Here is a 27118-nt window from a genome sequence, read left to right as displayed (position 1 = left end):
TGTGTGTGTGTATACACACACACACACACACACACACACACACACACAGTGTTGATACAATTCATATACACCCAGTGTTTAAATGAATGGTGCTCACTACCCTACTCCCCCCATCTCTTGGCTACTCTTTAAATTTGTTCATTTCAGCAATACAATTTAGAGGGAAATGTGCCATATTTTCACCCTGTGTGTATATATGTTGGAGAGGATATTTTTAAGTGGGAGGCAGAAGTCTGTGGTTATGTACTTTCAATCCTCTAGAGACCTGCTGGTAGATCCAGTGTTCAGGTCTGTCCCCCTCCCCACTTTAAAGCAGCTGCAACAGTTCCTCTGCATTTTTCTATATTGTAGGACATATAAAGTACTTCCCATTATTCTAAGGGATGGGGAGACAATTAGTGTCTTTCCAAATGTTGGACATAAATTCCCATGATCACTTTTATTAGTCTTGCTTAGGGCTGACGGGGATTGCATTAGTTAATGGGATGCAGCACAAGATGTTGATATGCAATGTATTTGCCATCTTGCGTGCTTGTAGCCAAGGAGCTATACTGTAGTTCGTCTTGAACAACTTGCACAGGTACCTTTACTTGCATATATATATATATATATATATATATATATATATATATATATATATATATATATATATATATATATATATATATATATATATATATATATATATATATATATATATATATATATATATATATATCTCACATGCTTGGGCTTTATTTGTATATGTGCATCTAAGATATAAAAAATTAGGCTAATTTGCAGGTAAGTATACAAAGCCATTCATATTTATTGCAAATAATCCTCACTGAACACAGTGCGAGTTTCTAAATAAATAGTTACATGATTTCACTACATTCATGATACTGTACAGTATTTATAATGCAATTCGTGCTCTTGCATGAATCAGTCCTTCCCGAATTGGCGGCCTCCAGATGCCTTGAATTACAATCCCCATCATCCCCAACCAGCATGGTCAAGTTACTATACCATCTCATATGCCCCGGACAGCATCCGCGGAAGTCGTGGGTTGTCTCGAATTAATACATCGGAGTGAGTAAAATCTGGGATTTTTTTGTTCGACGGCAACTCCCAGCTGCGAAGGATGATGGGCGTTGCAGTCCAACCGGCCACAGCGGCTGAGGACAGCGCAGCTCCCCCGGTGGAGGCTGACTAACCCTTCTAGACCTCGACAACCGTCGTAACCACGATCTCAACGCGCTCCTCTTTGGGCAACGACGGCAACCCGCAACGCCGCCCTTCCGCTAAGACACCGAAAGCCAGATCCGGCCCCTAGGATTGTGGCCGCGGGCCCTCGGAAAAACTCCAACTCCCAGAATCCTCCCTCCCTCGCTCGCGCTCCGCACCTGCTTGGGGAGCGAGGAGGAGGAGGAGGAGGAGGAGGGACGCCCGGCGGCGCGCGCGCGCGCGAGAGAAAGGGAGATGAGGATGGAGCGCGGGGAGGAAGCGCAGCCCGTGCAACGGGCTTCCTACGCCTGGGAGAGCCCCCGCCAGCATCATCCGCCGCCGCCGCCGCCTTCGCCGCCCAGCAACCGGGGCAAATGGGTGCGGCTGAACGTCGGCGGCACGATTTTCCTGACCACCCGGCAGACCCTGTGCCGCGAGCAGAAGTCCTTCCTCTGCCGCCTCTGCCAGAGAGAGGAGCTCCAGTCGGATCGGGTAAGCGGCGGCCCCGCCGAGGAGCGGCGCTGTGCCGCCCGTGCGGAGGAGGTCCGGTGGGGGGGGGGGGGGAAAGCGCTTTCGAGCGGGCGAAGGACTGACTTGGCCGGTTCAGGCACCCGGGTGGGTCTTCCCGATGTTAGCCGTGCACCGGCAGCCGGGGCTCCTTCCCTTTGCTGGCGTGACGCCGGTCAAGGCTGGTGCACCCGCGTTTAAAAAAAAAAAAGCTTGCATTTTGGAGATTTGGAAAGGGGCGATCCCGGTTTAGCCACGGATCTTGAGTCGGCCACGGAGACCTGGCCGGGGGTCTGGGAGGGCATCCATCCAGTCCGGGTCCACAGAGACAGAAGTTGAATACAGCAAGCAGCAAGTCCGTTGGGTTGGAGCCAGGAATCACTCTGACTAAGAAGAGTCCAGTTGATTTGGGAGGATTAACTCAAGAGGGCGGTTTAAGTCTGGATCCAACCCATGGCTTGTGGTGGCTGAACATGTTTTATCCCTTAGGGCAGTTGCAACATCGCCTCCGCTGTTTGTTTGTACTCGTGTTAAAGCGTGTTGATACCTTGCCCCCCCCCCCCGGGAAATGATTCTGTTGTTTTGCTTCCTCTTCTCTCAGGAGGTCCACAACTTCCTGATTAGAAAAAGGATAGGCGAAGGGTGTTGAGCTCAATCCCCTGAAGTGTGGATTGCATCTTTAAAAACAAAAGAAAAATATAATACAAAATTATTGGGGCACTTTTAAAGACAAACATTTTTTCTGTGTGTTCTTTGGTGCCCAAAGAAAGAAGTAAAATCTAATCCGCAAAAGTTTGCATTGAAATTCTGTGACTCTTTTAGAGATGCTGCAATACCTTTCTTTTTCTTGATTTCGTCCTTTTGCTGAAGCAGGCTAACACTGCTCTCTTTAAAGTGCATTCCATTAGAGAGAGAGAGAGAGAGAATTAAAACAAGTGCTTGCTTTAATGTTTCATCTTTCATACATTATAAATGGCCCAGCAGATTTCTCTGGGAGGCCCACAAGCCAAGCGTGAAAACAACTGCACTCTCCCACTCCAGTCTCCCAGCAAAACTGGAACTGAGAGGTAGAGTGCTTCTGGCATTAGAAGCAATAATAGAGCCATCATGGCTAACAGCCACTTCTCCATGAATCTGTCTGATTCTCCCTTTAAAGCCATCAGTTCTGGTGGCCATCACTCCGTTGTGCGGTAGTGAAATCCACATTTTAACTCTGCAGAGTGTGAAGAAACACCTCTTCTTCATTGGATGATCCCTGCGTGTAATCTTGTAGGAGAGATTCCCCCTCCCCCCATCGACTTTCTCAATACCACATGTAATTTTCAGGGTAGATAAACAGTGGTGATTTTTAAAAATGCATTTTTTTAATTTACGTGTTTTTTTTTTTAAGATGTTTAAAAGTTTTGCTTTGTTTTGATCTTCAAGCCTGTGGTGGTGATCGTTCTAATTTAAAAGCTGCTATAGCTCAAAGATCTCATGGAATAAGGATTACATTTTTTTTTTTAAAAGGTTTGTAAACAGAGTTCACCAGTTCTTGGATTAGAGCCTCAACTTTACGAGATTCCATCAAATTTTGCATCTTTCAATCTTTCTGAATAATCAGTATAGCAAATGCCATCAGAAAAAGTCTGCAGTTCTCAAACCAGTTTGTATCTCCAGAGATTAACAGCAATATAGAGATCAGAAATAACAAGCCTGTCAGCCCTATTTTCTAAATCTGACTGATGTTATTCCTGGAGCTTTTTTCCTCCCTCTCAATCTGACAAAATGCTAGGAAATCTGGGAAGCCCTGTTAGGATTGTTTTCAACAGTGTTCTTCAGTAATATTTAGGGTGCAACTACATTATCAAATACCACTGGATTTCCTTTGCTTATAAAATGGGTGAATTTGAAGTATTTTTTACTCAGCATGTGATGCAAAGGCTGATTCAAATCTGTCCAGCCCTTTTTGTTCCCAAAGCGGCTTTATTTCCTCTGCCACTGAATAGGCTTCAGCTTTTTCAGGCTGGAAGGATTCAAACTTTCCCCCATGTGGTTAGTTGTGATACATTCTTGTGGGCCTTGTCTGTAGACAGTGTTTTGGTGATGTCAGCAGTTGGGGTGTGAGGTTCAGGAGCAAAAGAACACACTCCACTTTCTTTCCTCCCAGAATTTTAAAAATTCTTTAAAAAATTCTTACATATATGAGATTAGCATTAAGTCACCGTATCACCTTACTGCTATGTCATCATCATCATTATTATTTCCCATATTTACACCCCTGTCAGTTCCCTATGAGATTGGCAGAGGCAAGACCAGAGGAAGGAAGGAAAGGGGGAGTGGCTATGGACTGGAATGCAATTCACTTTGCATCTAGTATGAATGGTGAACACTTGAGTCAACCCACAGCCGCTGGGTAAGCACTGACTGCGATTTCAAACACAGTACAGCCTGCAAATTGGCTATGCAGTGTAACCGTACTCTCATGCCATTAGAAGACAACTCTAGCTATAGTCCTTCTTCAGTGTTGTATAGAAAGCCAAGCCACTAGAGGCATCAGTAAAAAGAGGAGTCAGCTGTGCAAGCAGATTGTGAAAAATATGAAAAGTAGGGTTAAGAGCAAACAAGGGTGCACTTCTTTCTGGGAATAAATCACATGATAGCATTAATATTTCTGAGAAGTTGTTTTAATACATTTTATTTGAATCAATGTGGGACTGGCCGGGACCCCACTCCTCAGGCATTCAAAGGCATTCACTACCTAAACCATCTTCCACCTGCAGTTCTCCCATAGATTGGGGGCCGACCAAGACACAGACAGAGACTTAAGGGGTGTCATGGAGAAGATGGAGGGTGTGGCTGCAGAAGGGAGAGACAAGCTCTGAGGACTCAAGACTCATGAGAGGCTTGCAAACTTGAGGGTGTAGAGAGCACGTGTGATCTCGGCACAGAGAGGTTGTTCGGAGATGTGATTCCTGGATTGTCCAGTTGGCTGACCTCCATGTACCTCGAGAGGAAGTGGCAAGAGTGTGCCATGAGTAACAGAGGCTCAGTGAGACTCATTGTGGAGAGCACCAGCAGTGAGCCCAGAGATGCTGACAGAGACCAAGCCTACACACCCCACCTCAGGGGCCAACCAGCCAACCGAACTGACATACCCACTTCAGGCTTCCTAATCTGTCTCCTCCACTGGTCAAGTCGGGCTCAGCCTGGAGTGGGTCAACCCCAGAGCAGCGGCTACTTGCAGCTGCTTCTCAGAATGCTACAGTCCTTCCAGCCATGCTGGGCTGAAGGCTTAGTCTACCCATGTCCAGAGCCAGGTGTCAGTGGCTATCCAGCACCACTGTTATGGCACTCTATGCCTTTCCCACCTCTGTGGTGTGCCAGAACTGGTAGAGGAAAGGGAATTCTCCCCTGCTGCCCTGAAGACCCATTAAAAACAGGCTAGAGACTAGTTATGGACAGGTATCCTGTTGACACGTAGGATAGTTAGGCCCTGTTGGCCACCTGGTTTTGACCATGTTTGCTGTTTAATAAATGGTTCAGGTTAAGCAAACATATCATGTCATGATGAAGGGGGAAACTGGGGGTGCTCATAATCAAATTCACTGATATTTTTGATAAACTTCATTCATATCCTTTCTTACTTGCTTTTTCTCCTTAGATTAAAATGTCCCAGATTTTAGAAGTTTTCCTCATAAAAGAACCACTCCAATTTCTGATCATTTTGCTTGTCTTTTTCTGTACATTTTCCATTGTGCAATAGTGTTGTCTGTGATAAAGCAACTATCTGAACGTAGCATTCTAAGAGTGGCTACGCTGAAGACTTCAATAAAGGCATTGAATGATCTGAAAATCTTTTCTACCATGATCTGAAATCTTTTCCTACTGGTTGTTTCCATGCTGAAACAAGGTGCACATAAAGCACAGGGCTTGTTTTAAAGGAGAGCCACATCCTTGAATTATGAGAAATGTCCAGTTATTCCTAAATCAGTGTGATACCACCAGGATTGTCCACTTCAGCCAGACATCCCTCTTCCATTCTTTGGTCCATAAAAGCACAACACTTTATTGTCACTTGGATGGGAGAATGATCAAACACAGTGATTGCCAACCTTGGCGAAACTCAGGTGTTCTTGCACTGCAGTTCCCAGAAGCCTTTACCACAAAGCTCTGCAGGCCGAGGTTTCTGGAAGTTGAAGTCTAAGACTATCTGGGTTACCCAAGGTTGGGAACCACTGAGCTAATGGATAAATAACTTGGTCAGAGTCTTTGGGATGTGGTGGCGCTGCGGCTAAACCGCAGAAGCCTGTGCTGCAGGGTCAGAAGACCAAGCAGTCGTAAGATCGAATCCACGCGACGGAGTGAGCGTCCGTCGCTTGTCCCAGCTCCTGCCAACCTAGCAGTTCGAAAGCATGCAAATGCAAGTAGATAAATAGGGACCACTTCGGTGGGAAGGTAACAGCGTTCCGTGTCTAAGTTGCACTGGCCATGTGACCACGGAAGATTGTCTTCGGACAAAACGCTGGCTCTATGGCTTGGAAACGGGGATGAGCACCGCCCCCTAGAGTCGAACATGACTGGACAAAAATTGTCAAGGGGAACCTTTACCTTTACCAGAGTCTTTGATCCTAGTTACATTCAGTAGTCCACAGTCAATGTTCTTTGTATCTTGCCTGCTGGTTTACTTCACTTAAGTCCATCAGTGAGTCCATGTCACCCAGCTCCCAACTAGTGCAGTTCTTATGAGCCAAGAGTCAGAGCTCCTCCACCATTGTGCTGCTAAATGGTGGAGGAGCTCCGACTCCTAGGCCACAAAAGTGAGGGTCAGTATGCCCACAATGAGGACAGGCATGTGGGCATCCTCTCTCCATAGATCTGTGCCATCCTCAGCTTCCTGGTCTCCTTTCCTCCTGTTCTTCCTGATGCCTATGCTCATACTACCGCTTCTTCCACCAAAGTTAGTTCTGAGTCAGCATACTTTCCTTCAGTCCTTCTCTCACTTGCCCTAGTAGGATAGCCAGGGAAAGAATTTGGAGTTCTTACGCTTTTCTTCCTTATTTTGCTGTAAAACACTAACGCCTCTTCTAGTTGAGAAAAAAAATAAGAGTTAATTAAGATGGGACTTACTCTATTCTTTGCTTTTTGGATTTTGTTTTGTTAGGATGAGACTGGAGCATACCTCATTGATAGGGACCCAACTTACTTTGGACCCATTCTGAATTTCCTCCGACATGGGAAACTAGTGTTGGACAAAGATATGGCTGAGGAAGGTGAGTCTTTGCATTTGTGGAATGATCATACCCAGAGATATCTCTTGCTGCTTGAAGGAGCCCATGACGTGAATGAAATCCCTGGGGTAGAGCTTGGAGGCAGGAATTGAGCTGACTGTAAGAGCTGGATGCACAAGTCAGCATTGTACAGTGGGGTCTTGACTTAAGAACGGCTTGAGTTAAGAACATTTTGACTTAAGAACCACTCTCATAGGAAAATATTGACTTGACTTACATACTTCGATTTGAGTTAAGAACTGAAAAAAACCACATGGGAGGCAGGGAAAGTGCAAAATGTGAACTTTCAGTTAACTGTTGGCCAGTGAAAAGGGTGCCTGTCTGCTTCCTCACTCCTCCCAGCGTTTAGAGAGTGGATTGGGAGACAGTCTTCAGACTGCCTGGTACTGGACTGCCTGGACTGTCTTTTCCCTGCCTTCCCTGAACCTTTCTTGACCTAAGAAAAAAAAGAAACAAAATATCCCCCTCTAGTGGTCGAAGGCGGAATAGCACCTTCCCATTAGTTTCTATGGACGGAAAAGAGCAGATACGGATCAAATGGTTTTCAATGCATTCCTATGGGAAATGCAGATTTGACCTGAGAACTTTTTGACTTGAGAACCGCCTTCCAATACGGATTAAGTTCTCAAGTCAAAACCCCACTGTAGTCCAATTGCATACTGAATGGAGATGATGGGAATTGTTATCAAACAATTTTGGGAAATGCTTTGAAAAGACAACTTGATGGGGGAATGGAAACGAATTAGCAATCCTAAAGGAGATTTACTTACACTGCTGCTAACATCTGTTATGAATGCAGCATGAACACTGGTTCCTGTTGTGGTGGGACCTCATTTTATCTTTTTTTTTAAAATGCTAGCATCCACAGTGAAGATGTCAACATTTGTGGTAGTTGTGTTTATAGAATACAGGGAATAGAGTAAATAGATCATCTCATGACTTTATGTTTTGATCCTTGAAAAAACACTACTACTTGGATGTCTGAAGTGTTTATAGAATGTTGTTATCTTGGCAAGATGTGAACTTTCAGAACAAGCCTTCTTTCCAAAATGCCACAGCCTGAAGGATAGAAAAGATACTTTGGTTGTTCCAAATCACTAGTGGCTCAGCTGAAGCCTTGCTGAACTAGCTTTGATAGGCAATCTTCCATTCTTGCAAATCAATGACTGTGTTCTTCTGTACTAGCAGTTTCTGTTCCTTGTAGGGGTGGAGAAATTGGGAGAGGGTTGTCTTCTGAATTTCAGTGGTGCCTCGCACAACGAGTGCCTCACACAACGATGAATTCACACAACGATGCCTTTTTCTGTTAAATTTGCTGCCTCACACAGCGATGTTTCCTATGGGGGATTTTCACACAACGATCTCCCTTTTCGCTCCTGTAAAAGTGTCTTACAATGTTTGGACGCTGTTTTAAATGATTGCAATGGTTAGTCCACCTCCTGAAACCTATGCAAACTGATTTTGGTGTTGTTCTGACACTTCGTTAATTTATGATGATTTTTTGTTTTTTCTCCATAGGAAACCATTGGATGGTCTGTCTAATGGTTTCCAATGGAAAAAACAAAAAATCATCATAAATTAACGAAGTGTCAGAACAACACCAAAATCAGTTTGCATAGGTTTCAGGAGGTGGACTAACCATTGCAATCATTTAAAACAGCGTCCAAACATTGTAAGACACTTTTACAGGAGCGAAAAGAGAGGTCGGGAAGAACTTTAAAAGGCAAACGGAGATCAAAGAGCCCTTTCCCGATCTCCCTTTTCGCTCCTGTAAAAGTGTCTTACAATGTTTGGAAGCTGTTTTAAATGATTGCAATGGTTAGTCCACCTCCTGAAACCTATGCAAACTGATTTTGGTGTTGTTCTGACACTTCGTTAATTTATGATGATTTTTTGTTTTTTCTCCATAGGAAACCATTGGATGGTCTGTCTAATGGTTTCCAATGGAAAAAACAAAAAATCATCATAAATTAACGAAGTGTCAGAACAACACCAAAATCAGTTTGCATAGGTTTCAGGAGGTGGACTAACCATTGCAATCATTTAAAACAGCGTCCAAACATTGTAAGACACTTTTACAGGTGCGAAAATAGAGGTCGGGAAGAACTTTAAAAGGCAAACGGAGATCAAAGAGCCCTTTCCCGATCTCCCTTTTCGCTCCTGTAAAAGTGTCTTACAATGTTTGGAAGCTGTTTTAAATGATTGCAATGGTTAGCCCACCTCCTGAAACCTATGCAAACTGATTTTGGTGTTGTTCTGACACTTCGTTAATTTATGATGATTTTTTGTTTTTTCAATTGGAAACCATTAGACAGACCATCCAATGGTTTCCAATGGAGAAAATTCAAAAAATCATCATAAATTAACGAAGTGTCAGAACAACACCAAAATCAGTTTGCATAGGTTTCAGGAGGTGGACTAACCATTGCAATCATTTAAAACAGCTTCCAAACATTGTAAGATACTTTTACAGGAGCGAAAAAGGACTTCGCAAAGGCATTGAAATGTATTGAGTCAGCTTCAATACATTCCAATATAGGAAACATTGTTTCACTCAACGATGTTTCCTATGGGGATTTTCACTGAACGATGGCAATCTGTTCCAATTGGAACGGATTAACCGGTTTTCAATGCATTCCTATGAGAAATGGTGTTTCACAGAACGATGTTTCACACAACGTTGATTTTTTTGGAACCAATTAACATCGTTGTGTGAGGCACCACTGTACTTTGCTTTTGGTTCATTTTCTGCACCTTAAAAGAAGAATGAACACAAAGGAAGAACCGCTTGCTATATGCGCAAATTTTAAATTGTGCAACACTCTGATTCAAACAAAGAAAGTATGAGCACAGATTTACAGATGACCTGATCTCGGATCAAAATTTCAAGAACCGTTTTGGTTTTGTCTGCAAGTCCTAGAATCCTGGGGGATTCTGACAGCCATGGTCCGAAAAAGTAATTTTTCCAAACCTCTGTTGCAGCTTTTGTGGCTTTTTCAACTGTAGTGACCTCATGTCACAGCACCACTCCATCTCTGCTTTCTGTCTCGGAGCTGGAATGCTGTGCACGGGCAAGGATGGGAAAAGTCCGTGTGGCCATCTTGATGATGAAGGCATTAACAGCCATTGGCGAAAAGGGGAGGGGAGATCTCCGCTCTTCATTTTCAGGCTCTTAATGGCTTGAGTTGCTTACTCATGTAGTTTTACCAAGGAAGAGAAATGCTGTGAGAGCACAGTTCTAAAGATGATGGCACATCCAGATGGGTTCTGGGTAACAACATAAGGCTGGTTCCTAAGCATTGCTCCAATTCCTTTGTGCGTTCATTAAGCGCCCATCTCCCTCGCTTGCTAGAGCAGAAGGTCATGTGTGCCCCAGGGGAGAAGAGAGATGCAAATAACTACTGGCAAACCAAATCAGAGGCAGATTTTCATTTGCCTATGTTGTAAAAAAGCAGCGGCATCTCTGATCAGCATCCCACAGGAATTCTTGGACTGCAGTTGGAGGAGCAACTGTGGGCAGTGCTATCACAACAGGCTCTGTGTGGAATTCAAATCATAGTACAAAGATGAGGAACCATACTATTTATTTATCTTTGTTTTGAAAGGGGATAGATTACAGCTTGCAGAATTTTGGCCTTGCTGTCTGGGAGAGTATGGGTGTTACAGTCCAAGCAGTGAAACATTTTTCAGCTCTGTTCAAAGTGGGTAGAACTCTTTTAGAGGGGGAGTCAATTATCTAATTCAAAGCCTCTACTCCTAGGAGGGAGCAACTGAACCAATTAAAGATGAGCCTCCAAGGAAAGCTGTTTCTGTGATCCTTGATAGTATTTCTAGCCTCAAGGTTATTTGAAGGGCATTTCACTTTGTCCCTTGTCACAGAGACTTCACTGCAATTAGAGCATTGCTAACAAATAAACTGGATAATAAAATAATGTTATAGCTTAATAATACTGGATAATGTTCTAACTGACATGGAAGAGTTACATCTTCATTGAGGAATTCTTTTATCGATTTATTAACACAAAGTCTTTGCCTGTTCTTACTGTACACATTTTCATTTTACTGTTAAAATGAGGAAAGTAACAAGGTTCTCCAAATTAACCCTAAATCTTCATAATGGAACAAAAAGCTTCAGTTTCTTCCCATGAACCTAAATGAATCTCACTGAAGATCTGCACTTCTTCCTCCCCCCCCCCCCCCGGTTTCATTTTCTAGGCACCATAGTTATCAGCATTTTGCCTTATCTTGTGGGTGCTGTATTTTTTGCATTCATTAAAAAGAAAGTCCCACATTGATTGATTGATGTACCTCTTCTATGTATTTAAGAATGTGCAGTAGATATAGGATCCTAAGACTGCCCCTTATGGTGGTAATATTATTGTCCCATCTCGGTGTATTTTTTTTTCTTCTGATGATAATATCCAGGAATTGCATTTGAGTTCTGCATCAACAGCACTGCATGGATGATTCTATAATTCTGCTTTCAAGGAGGAACATGGCCACAATATGCTCATAGTTTTTATTATTTATTTATTTGATTTCTAGGCCTTGTTCCTTTTGTCAGAAGGGCAGTCACTCATGTGGAGAAGAGCTGATTGGCTTTTAAATTTAAATAATTCCTCCACTACTTTGTAATCTAAAGCTCACGTGTGTGTGTGTGTGTGTGTGGCTACAGTGACACATGCCTTATTCACATCCCGTTTGGATTACTGTAACACACTCTGTGTGGGGCTGCCTTTGAAGATGGTTCAGAAACTTCAGCTGGTTCAAAACACAGCAGCCAGATGACTGACTGGGGCCAGTTATAAGGAGCCTATAACACCCCTGCTACTACAACTGTGCTGGTTGTCAATCTGTTTCTGGGCCCAGTTCAAAGGGCTGGTTATTATAAAGCCCTATATGGCTTAGGTCTGTACTATCTGAAGAAACATATCTCCCCATATGAGCTTTCTCAGCTCTTAGGCTCCTCAGAGGAGGCCCTCTTCTGAGTCCCATGGCCATCACAGGTACATTTAATGGGAGTACAAGAGAGGGCCTTCTCTGTGGCATCACCCAGATGGTCGAATGCTCTCCTTTAGGAGATTAGATTGGATCCCCTCCTTCTGCTGACAGCTGAAGACCCACCTTTTCAGGCAGATTTTTAATAACCGAATAAACTGCATTCTGGTTTTCAGCTTAGTGTGTTCTCAAAGTTCTAAATGTTTTTGATCATGTAATGTATTTTTAATTATTGTTGTGGCTTAAATCCTTTTTAGAGCATAATATACTGTGTTTTTTAATTCTGCATGTCTTAATGTTGTCTGCCAAGTCCCCTCATCAGGAGAACAGGGGCCTGCAAATGATAATAAATAAATAAATAAATAAATAAATAAATAAATAAATAAATAAATAAATAAATAAATATTCACTTTTGATATGTAAAGGTTTAAATTGGGGAAGACGTATGGGGGGCAGATGAAAACAGAATTTTTCCTTGGAGGGCAGCTCCCAGGGTTCCCCCAAAGACAATCTTCCTCACCTGTAAGTGTGGTTGTCCACACAATCCTAACCGCTATGTTCCAACCTATGCCTAGCCTTCCTTAGTGTTTTTTATACATTTTGTATGTTGTCTTGAAAGTGGTTTTTGGCCAAGTTCGACTGGCCCTGTTTACAAATCTCCCCATGACAAGAATCCTGATCAGGCAGATTTCCTGAATAAGAAAAGCTTTATAAGCATGTTTGAACATGCCTTGTTTCTGAACACTAAATGCTGGGTGGCGAGCAATACAGAGTAATTGGTTATTTTTTTATTTCCTTGGTCTTTTTATATGTATTGGGCTTCCTAGATGCATGATGCTAGCTTGGGCAACCTCTGTTGTGTCTAGCAGGCTTTTTGCTTGTTCATAATGTAAAGATTGTTTGACTTGCTCTCTCTCTTCACATCGGCTGTGGTATGTCCTAAATGTCCCTGGTGATGGCTGTGGGCAGTTCTTGGCTGACAAAAAAATAAGACATGATGTCCATGTTGTGTAATTAGTTCTGCTGTTTCAGCTATTCATGAGAAGGCTTTTGGTTTTCTGTCCCTCAACTTCCAGAAGTCGTATTCAACTCACTCTTTGGCTTTTGACATTTCAGGAGTGGTTGCCTATGTTGCAGAACGAAAAATGTTGCTTTCCTTTAAAAGGCCCATGTCCCAAAGCTGTGATTCCTAGGATGCTGAATTTTTCTTCCAGATCATGTTCTTTCTCTCTGTATTTGTGCTGGAACTGATCCACAGAACTTTGGCACACACCCAGCATTGAATAAATCCAATTGAGTTTAATTCGAATGACTCTGCATATGTGGGTGCAGGTTTGTGCTCCATCATCTTGCTTATAACTGGTTGCCTTTCAGAATTTCATCTTTTTAATCATCAGGCATTTACAGCATATAATTCTCACCACAATTAGCTTGAATTCTAGAACTTACAGGCTTTCTTGTTACGGGATAGCCAGGATACAGACCAAACCCAGTTTGACCTCATAGCTGCTCTGTGCTCATTCCTGTATATCTTGTGCTTTCCACCTGTTTTACTTCTAGGGGTGCTGGAAGAAGCTGAATTCTACAACATTGGCTCTCTTATTCGACTGATAAAGGACAGACTGGAGGAAAAGGACTACACTATAACACAGGTGTGATAGGATGTGGTTTCACAAGGTCTATTTGAGGTGTGTGTGTGCGTGTGTGTGTGTGTGTGTGTGTGTGTGTGTCTTTAGATAGCAAAGAAATTGAGATGGATATCAAAAGGTGCTGCATCTCTCCCAAAGTGACAAAAATGTTAAAATTCCACATTGTGAAATTTGCTAAGCAGCAAATCTTGACAGAACTGGGAGAAATCAGGCCAATCTTTCATCCCCAGGGACAGTGCTGAATGAGCACTGATGGTGTTCATTTCTGAATGCTTGCTATCCTGCGTCTTGAGTTACCATTTTTAAATTGCAAAATAGAAAAGGGCAAAAGAACCACTGTTGGGAGTGATACTCTTGAGAGTCCATTGGGAATGCTTGGAAGCAAAGAGAATATCATTTGCAGGGGGAGCGGGAACAAGAACAGAGAAGAGAAAATATGGGGAGGTTGGACCGCAACTCCCAGCGTTTCCTAACCAGCATCATCACTGGCAGTGGGCTTCTAGGAAATAGTCTTTTAATGGGGCTCTTGTTCCTTTTATAGCAGTATGCAAAAAAAAGTCATTTACTAGGTAGGAATGTAGTCTTGCCTAGGGTCATGAATCTAGTGTTTCTCTGTCCCACAGTTTTCTATGGGATCTTCCGTGTTTTCTTTTCCTTCTTCCAGGATTCTCCTCCCCCCCCCCCCCGCCATGTCCTCAGTTTCTTTTTTGTGAAATCCAGTGCATGGAAACCAACACTGTTCTTCAGGATTCTTTATCAGCACCCCTTGTCCATTTCCGACTCTTTCACTAACAATGTCATTTGAAACTGACCAGTGTGAGAGGGTGACAAGAGCATCAGAAAGATGCAAAGGTTCTGCACAAGGTGATACGTCAGGCCTGAGCACCACAGGACTGCCCATCTTAACCTTGCACAGGGAATCTGCAAGAAAAGAGGGGGCGGGGAAGACAAGGCCCAGCATTTGTCCTCACTCTTGCTCTGGGAAATCTCTTCATAAGGGGTCCATCCCCACTGGGATAAAATGTTAAAAATAGCTGGGATTGGGAAAAAAAAGATCACCATTACATCTCTGCCTTAGCTTGTGCTGAAGCCCTCCAAGCTCTCCATGGTGAGAATGTGCACTATTGCTTAACTATAACTGTTTCCCAAGCCAGCCTGTATTTAACTTGCAATACCATGTACACCAGGTCTGGTTAGTGAGCTTAAAACTATGGGATTTCGCAGTTCTGTGGGATTATAACAGCCCCAGCCAGCCTGGCCACTGATCAGGGATTGTGGGTGTTGTAGTCCAAAATATCTGGATGCCTTCTAGATTGCCTGCGTGTAGATCATTCTCATCTGTTGTCTTGTATGTGGAGGGTCAGAAGCAACCAGCACTTAGAAGCATTACCTTTCTGCACAGTGGCTGCTATTTGTAGTCCAGAAAATAAGTGTTTCCAGGCTCTAGAAGCAACCTCTGATGCTATTCCTTAGTGCAGGATCCGCCTGGGTGGTTGATGTGTGCTTGTATTTTCTGTTTATTCAAGGTGCCTCCAAAGCATGTGTACCGAGTGCTGCAGTGTCAGGAGGAGGAGCTCACGCAGATGGTTTCCACAATGTCTGATGGATGGCGGTTTGAACAGGTATACCGGAAGTGGTGGCAATTTTGGGGTGGGGGGTGGAATGTACTGGGAAGCAGAACTGTTCCCATAGAGGATGGGGTTTCCTTTTTTTGGCCACAGTTCCCAGAGCCCCACTGTCAGCATGACCCTTAGCCATGTTGTTTGTGGGATTCTCAGAGTTTTAGTCCAACGCTGCAACTTTTCCCATTTGATGCTGCTCCATGACTCTGCAGGGATTTTCTGTTGGGCTCCACTGTCTTTGAACAGGTCCCGCTAAAGCTGATCTTTTTCAAGACCTTTGTAACTTAATTAAGGAACCATATTTCTGCATAATTTTAAGCTGGTTGACTTGAGGCAGAAATAATGCTTCAGTTACAAAGATGACTTGGGGGAGATTTGCTCCTTAAGCTTTTATGCGGGTCTTCTTAGTAAATGTGTTTGGAAGCTTGGGCGGATAGGGAGAATGAGAATGATTTGGCTAAATTTGATTGAGGCTGGGGTGGAGGACTGGTGGATTTAAAGCTCCCTTTCTCACAAAGTTTGAGCATTGTGGCAAACACCTAAACGCCCTCTCTGGCGGAGAGATCGCCCTTCGCCCTGGTTTAACCCAGAGCTGCGATTAATGAAGCAAAATAGGAGAAGGCTAGAGTGCCTATGGAGGTGGAACCCAACGGAAAATAATCAAATAGCTGTCAGGATTGAGACTAACCTCTACCAATCTAAGGTGAAGGCTGCTAGTCAATCTTACTTTGCTGTCTGGATAAGCCAAGCTTCCAGTCAGCAGGTGGAACTTTCCCGTATAGTGTGCAGTCTTTCCGAAACTGGTTGTAGTGATTTGTCTCCCTCTAGCATCTCACCTGACCAATTTACAGCCTTTAAAAAATCAAAACTGGAGGCCATCCGCCGGGATCTTGCCCCCTATTTGGAAACAGTAAATCGAGCTGAGATGTCCAGCTCTCCATCTTGCCCGATGAGACTTACCCACTTTCGGCCTGTGGCATCAGATATGGTGGACAGAGTGCTTGACGTGGCTGTCGTGCCACCACCTCCTCCCTTGATCCTTGCCCGGCTTGGCTAATCAAAGCAGCCACGCCTATAACATCTGAATGGGCTACAGCAATAATTAATGGGTCTCTCCAGGAGGAGACACTCATTAGACCCATTAGGAGGAGACCCTCAAGGAGACCCTCATTAGGCTCATTAGGAAGAACCTGAGCTTGGCGGCGGACAATATTGGTAGTTATAAGCCCGTCACCAATGTTTCATTCCTTAGCAAGATATTTGAGAGGGTGGTGGCCAATCAGCTACAGGCTTTTCTGGATGAAACCAGTGCCCTGGATCCATTCCAGCCGGGCTTCAGGCCGCGCCACGGCATGGAAACAACATTAGTTGCCCTGTTTGATGACCTGCTGAGGGAGGCCGACAGGAGCAAAATGTCTCTGTTGGTCCTTCTCGATATCTCAGCCACCTTTGATACCGTCAACCACGGTATCTTCCTGGGGAGGCTCTCCGAGTTGGGAATTAGTGGCGTGGCTTTGGCCTGGCGCCGTTCCTTCTTGGAGGACCGTCCCCAGAGAGTGCAGATTGGAGAGAGTTTCTCGGTCCCGTGGAGCCTCAACTGTGGGGTCCCACAGGGCTCAATTATCTCTTCAATGCTGTTTAACATCTATATGAGGCCGCTGGGAGGGGTCATCGGGATGTGGGGCTTCGTGTCATCAGTGCGCTGACGATACTCAGCTCTACATCTCCTTTTTTCCAACAATAGTGGATGCTGTCTTGTCCCTTGAACACTGCCTGGGGGCTCTTCAACAATGGATACAGGAGAATGGACTGAGGCTGAATCCGGGCAAGACAGACGTCCTTTGGGTGGGTGCCCAAGACATCAGTGGTCTAGGAAACTCCCTCTCCTTTCAGGGGTGTGTGACTCTTACCACCAAGAGTGAGGTTCACAGCTTGGGTGTACATCTGGACCCGGCGCTCACCATGGAGACCCAGGTGTCGTCAGCGGTCTGTTCTGCACATTTCCACCTTCGGCACATTGCCCAGCGGCATCCCTATCTTGATGTGGGGGCGCTCACCACTTTGGTCCATGTGCTTGTAGTATCAAGATTACTGTAATGCGCTCTATGTTGGGCTGCCTTTGAGATTGACACAGAAACTTCAGATGGTACAAAATGCCATGGCCAGACTTCCAACTGGGGTGAAGAGGCACCAACCTATTTTCCCCACGCTGCCCCTTGCATTGGTTGCCCATTTGTTTCCGCATTGATTTCAAAGTTCTTACGATTACTTATAAAGCCCTAAATGGTTTAGGACCTTAATATCTGGCAGAGCGCCTTCTCCCACCCTGTTCTGCCAGAGACACTCGTTCTAGCCAGGCTGGGCGATTGAGGGGCCTAACGCCGAGGGAGGCCCAGAAGGAAAGAACGAGGAACTGGGCCTTCTCGGTGGTGGCCCCTCGTCTCTGGAACAACTTGCCCATAGAGATCTGCCTGGCTCCCTCTCTGGGTGTCTTTAGAAGGAAACTTAAGACATGGCTATTTAGGCAGGTTTTCCCTCCTGCTATATTGTAATATTTACATTTGTACATCTTGGATTTTTGCATTTCATTGGTTCTATTGTTTTTAAATTTTGTAATGCCACCCAGAGTAGCCTATCTGTCTTAGATGGGCAGGGTATAAATCTAATAATATAAAAAAATTAACACATGGACTGATGCTGATGAGCTACAACTTCCATCATCCCTAATCAGCATGGCCAATAGGTAAGGATGATGGGAGTGGTTACTGCCAACTATATATGGACTTTGAATTTGGCAAAGCTGGGCTAAAGTTGGAGAGCGATCAGTTGCACCAAGTCAGTGGGTGCTTTGTAGTCTCTGGATGGGGAGATCCATTCCTGATCCAGGAGGCTACATTAGGGAGCTATAAGGGTCCTTCTCTTAGGTCAAGGAGTTGCAGCAATTCCAAACCTTTGTATAATCATATTATTTAAGATAGGACTTTACGCATGTGCACAAATCTTTATCTCTCTGTCTCTCTAAAATACATTGCAAAATAAGTATGAAGAGAGAATGCTAAGAGATATAAAGTTCTTAATTGGGTATGGAAATATCAGGCCCTTCAGGTGTTTTGGAGTTCAGTTCCCAGAATCCTTTGCCATTGACCTCACTGGGCAGAACTTATAGGAGTTGTAGGACAAAATGTCTGTACAGCCAGTGACCTACCCTTGTTCTAGAAACTGTCCAGCAGGATTATCAAATCAACTTGCACCGCTTAATTTATTGCTGCTGTTATATACTCGATTTCCTTCAAATCAGTCCCATTGTACTCAGTGGAGATAACTGTGGAGGAGAGATATACAAAATTATACTGTAAGACACTTGCTGCATAATCCAATCCTGTGCGTGTTTTCTCATAAGTAAATCCTGCTCCTTTCTGTAGGGTTCATTCTGTAATAAATATGCATAAGACTGCGGCTATAAAATGTTAATGGAGCTTTCTCTATATTTGATGATGTGTGCATTTTTATGCTGGCCATATTCCCAAATCTTACCTAAGCAAACAGGGCACAGAATAGTATTTAGTACTTTGTTGTTAACTTTTAATACTCAGCACAAGGTGGTTTGCAGTGGCGTATAGCTCCCCCTTTTTTTACCGATGCATTGCTTATCCTTTAGGTTTGTGTTGCTCGAGGTGCAAGAGACAGCTGTTCTGTGAAAGCTGCTTTAAATAAGCTCAGAGATGGGTGGGATCATTGGCCCTTCACACGTGCTGAATGACACCTTCCATCATCCCTCACCATTAGCTCTGCTGACTCCAACATCTGGAGGGCATATATTTTTTAGCCCTGAATTAATGCCAGCATGCAAGTCTTGTATTTGAGCTTGCCTGGGAAATGTTTTCTGTCCCATTATAACTTTCAGATTCCAAAATGGTTTTAAATCATGTCACAGAGCCACTGTTTCTGATAGGCTTCCTATCAGAAAATAGTATACAGTGGTGCCTCACTTAAAGACGTTAAGCGAAAATGTTGTAAAGCGAAATTTAAAAGCCCATTGAAATGCATTGAAAATCGTTCAATGCATTCCAATGGGTTGAAAACTCACATTCCAGCGAAGATCCTCCATAGGGGCGGCCATTTTCGGTGCCTGTAGAGCGCGGAATCCGTCAAAAACCCAGCGGGGAGCCATTTTGAGCACTCGGCAGCCATTTTGAAAACCCGACAATCAGCTGTTTTGATCATCGTAATGCGAAGAATTGGTTCCCGAAGGAGGGAACTGATCTTCGCAAAGCGAAAAAACCCCATTTAAAACATCGTTTTGCGATCGCAATTGTGATCGCAAAAACATCGTCGTGGAGCGAATTTGTTGTTATATGGGGCAATCGTTAAGCGGGGCATGACTGTATAGTGTTTTTATTCCCCTTTCCCAGGCTAGAATTTTGTGTATTGCTCCCATATTCCCCAGCTCCTATATATCTGCCACCCCCATTTCCCTATCCCCTTTCCCTCTATTTAGAACAGATATATTCATTGTATTATTCAAAAACACAAGACACAATCTTTGACTGGTATTGTATAACAGATACAATTTCTAACCATAACCCTATCAGTTATATATTGGTGTAATATGTATGTTGTTCCTAGTATTGCCATTTTTTTTTGCAACTCTGGTGGCACTATTTCAGAGATTAGCAGCTGATTATAATATTTTATAAAATTACGTGGCATTGTTCCCAATGCCTGAATGATTGAAGGGACCAGTGAAATGTATTTCACCCACAAACAAATTATTTCTATGGCCAGGTCTCTGTATTTTGTTATTTTTTTCCAACTCTTTGTCTTCAACTCTAGTATTCCTTGGAATTGCAATGTCAATTATGCAGATATATTTTCCTTTTATTACTCTTATGTCTGGTATATTGTGCTCAAGGTGTCTGTCCACTACTACTACTACTACTATTTAAAGCCATGAAATAGGCAAGTGTACCTAACTTTACATCTCTTGCAATAATGAACCTCTTCTCCTCTTTGCCTCCCAGCTGGTGAATATTGGGTCATCCTATAATTATGGGAATGAGGACCAATCAGAGTTTCTGTGTGTCGTCTCAAAGGAGCTGTGCAGCTCACCCAGTGGCCCCTGTCCTGAGCTCAGCCGGAAAGTTAAGGTGAGGGCAGTTATTTAACATCCTGAACTTTAATTGACCCATTTTCCCAAGTACTCTCTTTTGAGAGGGCAAATTGTGAAAACCTACCATTCTTCTATGGACTGTGGCCTATGTTTTCCTATTAAATGGGAAGCATGGCATCTAGCTTCAAACCTTTGGTTCATTCATTAAAGAATGTTGTTCCAAGGCCCAATGCTGACCCTTAACTGTAGATTGTAAAGGGAACACAACCTTGTTGGTGGATTGCATCAGAATTGCTGGTTGCCAAAAGCTGTGATTGAACTACAGCAGGTAAGCCTTGGAACTGTTTAGAGCAGGGGTGGGCACCCTGTAGCCCTTCAAGTTTTGTTGACTTGCAACTCCCATTAGCCCTGGTGGGGAGATGCGAGGGATAATGGGAGATGCAACCTAACAACAACTGGAGGGCTGAAGGCTGCTCCTCTCTGATCTGGTGTTTCGGGAACAGAAGCTGTTCGTCATTAGAAAGCTGTAGATGGAAGTCAAATAGAAAGAGAGGTCTATGATTAAAAACCTGGCTTGGAACTGGGGATGGGATTTTTAGAACTTTTACTCCCAGAGTTAATCCAGAGCTCCCCCAGGCAGAATTTTGGAAGTAGGAGCCCCCAAGCAAGCAGGCTTCAGAACAGCCTCCCATAGTGTACCGGGGCTGCTTTTCTGCTGTTCACGCAGAAGTGGTCTGGGAAGGGCATGAAGGGAGGAAGGACTGCTCTGAAAACTCCTTGCTTTTCCTATGTCTCGAATTCTGCCTGGGGATGGTGGTGGTTTCTGGGTGAATTCTGGGGTTTTCACAATCCAAACGTCCCATCCCTTGTCAGAACTGCTCTGGATAGAGGTGTGTATTAGGACCTCACAGACCTCCGCTGAGACATGTAAATTCTAGAAGAATAATTTAACACTTTAAAGTATTTAAAAAAAAAATAAAATAAAAAACAGATTCCAAACAACTGAATAACAGTCATCTCCTATGATTTCAACCTGAGAAACCTTTTTTTCTTCTTAAATCACATTACATGTGGTTGACAGAGTTCATCACTTTTAGGATATCACCCAACAAGTGTTTTGTGAAAGACTACTATAAATAGTGGCTACTACTTGTATTCCCTTTGACCTTTTGGCCTACAGTCTGCCCTCACCCACAAACATATGCATGAATAGACGCTAGCAGCTTGGGATAATTTTATACATCTGATGAAACAGGTTGTAATACCCAAAGTTCATGCTCTAGCAAATATGATGGTTTTTAAAGTGTTCTTTTTAAAGTTTTTACTGGTTTTTAAAGTTATACTGTTCTTTAAAAGTACTGTAAGGAGTTCAGAGCTATTAACGTGCACTGTTGTGTATTGTTAATCAATAATCTTCACAAAACACAGCAAGATGGGGAAGGCAAAGTGTGGGAGGGGGCACACTTTGCCTACCTGTGGTGTAAGACCCATGTTGTAAGACAGATCAGTTTAATCAGCCCTGCTACTGTTATTGCAGATGGAGAGATGGACTCTGGGGTCAGTGGCTTTCCTTAGGGCCGCTTTGTGAGTTGATGGCAGAAACAAGATTTTGAACCTGGGACACCCTACTTTAATAATCCGGTCTCCTAGCTGACATGCTGGTTTTCTAAGCCCCAAATGGAAATGAGTTGTCTAGCTGGTTGTTAAAAGTTTAGAGAGGAGCTCAGATAATTAAGGCTGACCTTGTGAGTGCTTTTCCCCCCACCCACCCTTTTCCTTCCTTTTCCATGGTGTCCTGAGATGCAGAACGCAGAGGATGATCCAGAGCAGTTGGAGCAAGTCCTGCCACTCCAGGAAGTGGCGGAGGAACAGGAGGAAGCAGCAGCTGAAGCAGAAGAGGAAAAAAGTGCAGAAAACCCCTGAGGAAGTTGGTGTCAAAAATAAAGGCAAGCCTCCGTCTTCCTGCTGGTGGAGAGGCACGGAGGGAGATTGTATGCAAACACAAGCATCAGGAGCAAGCACTATGCAGTGGCCAAAGGATCAGAAATATCTGGACAAGAACATTTCTTTGCGGCAGCTGCTATATTTAGATGTAAACTTTTTTTAAAAAAATATGCTGAATTTTATAGTAAACTCGTCAACTTAAAACATTAGGATTCTGTATCCACTCCTGGCTTGTAACTTAATTTTCCTCTTTTCCAATCTAAATATTTCCCTTTCTCAGTTATATTTATTTCCTGGGCCTCTGTTCCGCCTGGTATCTTCCTCCTTCTCCCCTATCTCTTTTTCAAGTACAGCCCTTGTTCACACAGTCAGACTTAATCTGCATGATTCCCACCAGCAGCTTCTTTTCTTGAACTCTTTTGGTGGGCAGTATCGGAGCTTTAAAAAGCAATCTTTTGAACTATAGCTCGCAGAATCCTCAGCCAGCATGGCTGCTTGGAGGTGCCAGCTTGGAGGTGCCCAGGTCCTGTAGTCCAAAAAGGAACCTTGGCATCTTTTGGGAGATGGCAACCCAAGTGCATCCCTGTTTGGCATTTGTCTTCTAATCTAGGCTACCTCTTTACAGATCCAGGAGTACAGAATCTTGGAGGAGGAGGAGGAGGAGGAGGATGATAAAATGCAGAATTGTGGGTTGCTCTGCCTTTAAAGTGCTGAGCAGTCAAGATAAGTAGCTGCTTTTTAAAATAGCATATGAGATGTTTTGCCTAGTACTGCTTGTCCTTAATGGGCAGCCACTCTCCGGATTCTCAAGAAGAGAATTTTTCTGGCTCTGTTCCTTAGGGCTCATTAATTGAAGAAGGCAGCATCTCAGCTTGGGGTCATCTGCATGCAAATGCATGCTCTCCATTGATCCGCTCTGGCTGTTCCCCAGGGCTAACAAATAATGCTGCATCTGAGTTGATACAGAAAAAAAAAACCCCTAAGGTTCTGCCCCTTAAAGTTCCGCATAGTCAAAGCTATGGTTTTTCCAGTAGTGATGTATGGAAGTGAGAGCTTGACCATAAAGAAGGCTGACCACCAAGAATTGATGTTTTTGAAGTGTTGTGCTGGAGGAGGCTCTTGAGAATCTCCTGGACTGCAAGGAGAACAAATCCATCAATTCTGAAGGAAGTCAACCCTGAGTGCTCACTGGAAGGACAGATCCTGAAGCTGAGGCTCCAATGTTTTGGGCATCTCATGAGAAGTGAAGACTCCCTGGAAAAGACCCTGATGTTGGGAAAGTGTGAGGGCAAGAGGAGAAGGGGACGACAGTGGACAAGATGGATGGACAGTGACATCGAAGCTACCAACATGAATTTGACCAAACTCTGGGAGGCAGTGGAAGACAGGAGGGCCTGGCGTGCTCTGGTCCATGGGGTCACGAAGAGTCGGACATGACCTAATGACTAAACAACAACAAGAACAAAGGTTCTGCACCACAAAATGCCACATTTCTCTTCTTATTCTATCCAGAGATGTATTTAGCTAATATGCTTGTTTCTGGTAGCACTGCTTGCCTTCTGAGCCCAAGGAACATGGCCTAGGGAATGGTGGGATGGTGAGTGAAGGCCCAGGAGCCACTGGAAGGGAGAGGAAACTATACAGGGCATCATTAGAGCTTGGAAAAGTTTCAAAATAATTTATTCTTGTTACTGATTAGTGTTTCAAAAGTAATTTATTATCATTACAGTGTTCAAACCAAGAGCGAAACTCCTGTGGCCAGCTAGATTTGTTGGACTACAAGTCCCATCAATCACAGGAAAAAAGAGCCAATAGTATGAATAACAGGAGCTTGCAGTTCTATGTTACTGAAGGACCATGAGTTCCTTATTCCTAGTTTAAAAAATAATTTGTTACATAACTTCCTGTATTCCAACTTTTTATTAAAAATTGTGATTGAAAAAAGTTTGATGAAACTTGAAAAATTGTGTCAAAGTTCCTCTAAAATGCTCTTGCAAAGTAACAAGAAAATGTTGCTTATTACGTCAATAAAGTAACTTCACTCCTTTCTTTGTTTAATAATAAAGCAACTTCATTTTTTTTAAAGTACATTCATTACTGAGGAAGTTTAGCTTGTTACAGGAAACAACATTGCTTGTAACTCATTATGTCCAGGCTCTGAGCATAGTAGATCTGCACCACCTCCCTCCCTTCCCTCACAACTCCATCAACATTTTCAGCAGGTATTGTCTATCTATGGCAATACTGTTCTTCTCCCTTTGAGGACTAGAAACGTGTAACTAGCATCTTCAAGAAGCCAAAACTTTTGGCCAAGTCCTGGTGTTGGCTGCAATCCAATACAGAGTTAAGTGCTCTTAACGTCCCTGATCTGAACAATCAAAACTAAGTCAGAACAGAAGGAAGAGCATCGAAATTGCTGTCAGTTCTCCATATGAAGTCTCTTCCTTGCCTGATTCTTTTTGGGAAGGGAAAGGAAGGGAAGGGAAGGTATAGTTCCTTGTACTTTGCATGAAAATATCCGTGTCTGCCTTCTTTTGTATATACAAAAAATATATTTGCCTCACAGGAACAAATAATGCACTGTAGCTGTTCATCAAAGCTTGGGAAAGGTTTTGTTTTATATTGTATTTTTGGAAGGAGGACTATAATAACCAGTCAACAATGGCCATTCTGGCTCTAGAATTCTGGGAGTTGTAGTCTAAAGCAGTTGTATTCCCAGGCTTTGCTCTGTAGCCACAAAACACATGAACTTGGAAGCATATCAGTCCCTTCCTTTGCACTAGAACTCAGGGTGTGGAAGGGCTTTGTTTTCTGTTACAAGAAAGATTGTAGAGTATCTGTGAGGCTCTGCCTACAAAGCGCTTCCTTGTATCGCCACCTACAGGGAGAGGTTGGCTTTAGGATGAGTAAGGAATCTGGCTTTCCACATGTTTTGGCCTGCAACTCCCACAGTATCTTGCCATCACCCATGCTAGCAGGGGCTTCTGGGAGTTGAAGTACAAACAGTTGGAGGACCATAAATTCCATAATCCCAGACTAGACCAGTGGTGACCAATTTGTGGCTCTATATCAGGACTTCCCAACCTTGGGTCCATAAATGTTCTTGGACTACAACTCTTAGAAACTCTGTCCAGCTTAGCTGATGGTGAAGGCTTCTGTGAGTTTTAGTTCAAGAACATCTGCGGACCCAAGGTTGGGAACCATTGCTCTACAGGTGTTGTCCAACAACATCTCAACCCCACAAAATTGACCACTTCTGTCCTAGATATTGCAGGCTTCTCCTTTCACCTGCTGTGTGGGAATCTTAACTGAATACCCCATAATTCTATAGACAACTGGTGCTCTTTGCTCACATGGTTTATTTATGAATGTGCTTCCACCCACCAAGTTTTTTTTTCATGTTTGTATCTTTCATTGTGTTTTTTTTTTACTTTCATTCTGTCTTTTGCCTTTGTTCATTATTACTTTTTAAGCTATTAACAAGCAAGATGTCTCAGGATATGATGCTGATAATGATAATTTTTTTAATGTTAACGTTTAAATCTTTATTTTTGTACTGTACTTTGTAAAATAAAACACATCTGGGTGGACAATCAGTTAGAATAGTTTTGTGTGCTGTCTTTTTTTTTAACTCAACAGCTTCTACATGTTGCATTTTGTGTTCTTGGAAAAATTTGTGGTGTCGAACTTGTAATTCTTTAATATAGCTCTAGTTCTGACAGGTGGTGTGGTTATGTTTGGAGCCTCCAAAAGCTGGCAAGATTCTGGGAGGTGTAATTTGAAAAGTAACTTTCCTAAGTTCTGGTGGTTCCCAACCTTGGGTCCCCAGACGTTCTTGGACTGCAACTCCCAGAAGCATTCACCACTAGTTGCACTGGCAAGAGCTTTTGGCAACTGCAGTCCAAGAACATCTGGGGACCTAAGGTTGGGGACCATTGTTCTACATGGTTCTTCATCACTGACCCAAGACTTAGCCACCCACGCCTGCTGTCGTGCCCACTGTCTTCCTGTTGGGAGAGATCACATGAAAACCATTATGGTCCTGACCCTTTATTTTTTTTCTTCACTCCAGGTTTGCTGCATGGGAGAGAGTTCAATAGCTGCACAAAAGTCATATCTGCATGATGCACTTTAAACCTTGTAAAAAGTCCTTGGTTGAAATTATTTTGCTGTAAGTTGATGCCTTCAGCCACAATTATTTTTATTATTATTCGAAAGAAGAGATTTCCAATTTCTCCCCAAAGCACCTGATGCTCCCATGGAATCCTTTTCCTCATCAGGAAGCCGGAGGGGTGGGGAAGGAGAGGGGAAACTCCTTAATAGCCAAGAACTGATGGCACAGGGATGATTTTACAGACAGCAGAGATTATATACCACCCCATAGCACTTAAAACAAGCTCTGGGTGGTTCACAATTTAATTATGCAGGCTACATACTGGGTACTCAATTTACTGATCTCAGAAGGATGGAAAGATGAGTGAACCTTGAGCCAGCTACCTGGGATTGATCCCGAGTCATGAGCAGAGTTAAAAACTCTAATGTGAGAAAGTAGTCTACCTTCGGTGCTTACCTGGGAACAGGTCTGCCGTGAGATAAATTGTTCAGATTGTAGCTTCTGAAGTTATTCCTGTGCAGCTTATGTGATATTCCTGGTGCCTATTAGGATAGCAGAAAGAAGGGTATCCTCTTTCATTTAGATGTCATGCTAACTGAACACCATTTACTTCTCATACAATGACAAACAATTTTAGTTTGCCTATCAATAATTCTCTTAGTTGAGATGGTAGCCATGAAATTATTCCTGAGGATACC

The 27118-nt window shown here is 43.4% G+C and overlaps 1 protein-coding gene across 2 annotated transcripts; it reads left to right on the top strand.

Annotated features, from left to right (window-relative positions):
- Positions 1-1255: 1255 nt before the first annotated feature.
- KCTD17 (potassium channel tetramerization domain containing 17) lies at positions 1256-26563 on the top strand. Of its 2 annotated transcripts, none has more exons than XM_073000076.2 (6): positions 1256-1698; positions 6857-6965; positions 13542-13633; positions 15157-15252; positions 20274-20399; positions 26379-26563. In XM_073000076.2, exons 1-6 carry the CDS (start codon positions 1462-1464, stop codon positions 26439-26441), a joined length of 723 nt encoding a protein of 240 aa, XP_072856177.2. In that variant the 5' UTR covers positions 1256-1461; the 3' UTR covers positions 26442-26563. The 2 variants fall into 2 exon arrangements, with proteins under 2 accessions (XP_072856177.2, XP_020643410.2); XM_020787751.3 differs by lacking the exon at positions 26379-26563 and adding an exon at positions 22169-25909 and having other exon boundaries at positions 1391-1698.
- Positions 26564-27118: the final 555 nt, after the last annotated feature.

This window comes from Pogona vitticeps, chromosome 5 (genome assembly GCF_051106095.1).
Source record: "Pogona vitticeps strain Pit_001003342236 chromosome 5, PviZW2.1, whole genome shotgun sequence".
NCBI lineage: Eukaryota > Metazoa > Chordata > Lepidosauria > Squamata > Agamidae > Pogona > Pogona vitticeps.
The sequence above is the reverse complement of the archived record's forward strand: the minus strand, read 5'-3'. Positions and strand labels throughout refer to the sequence as shown.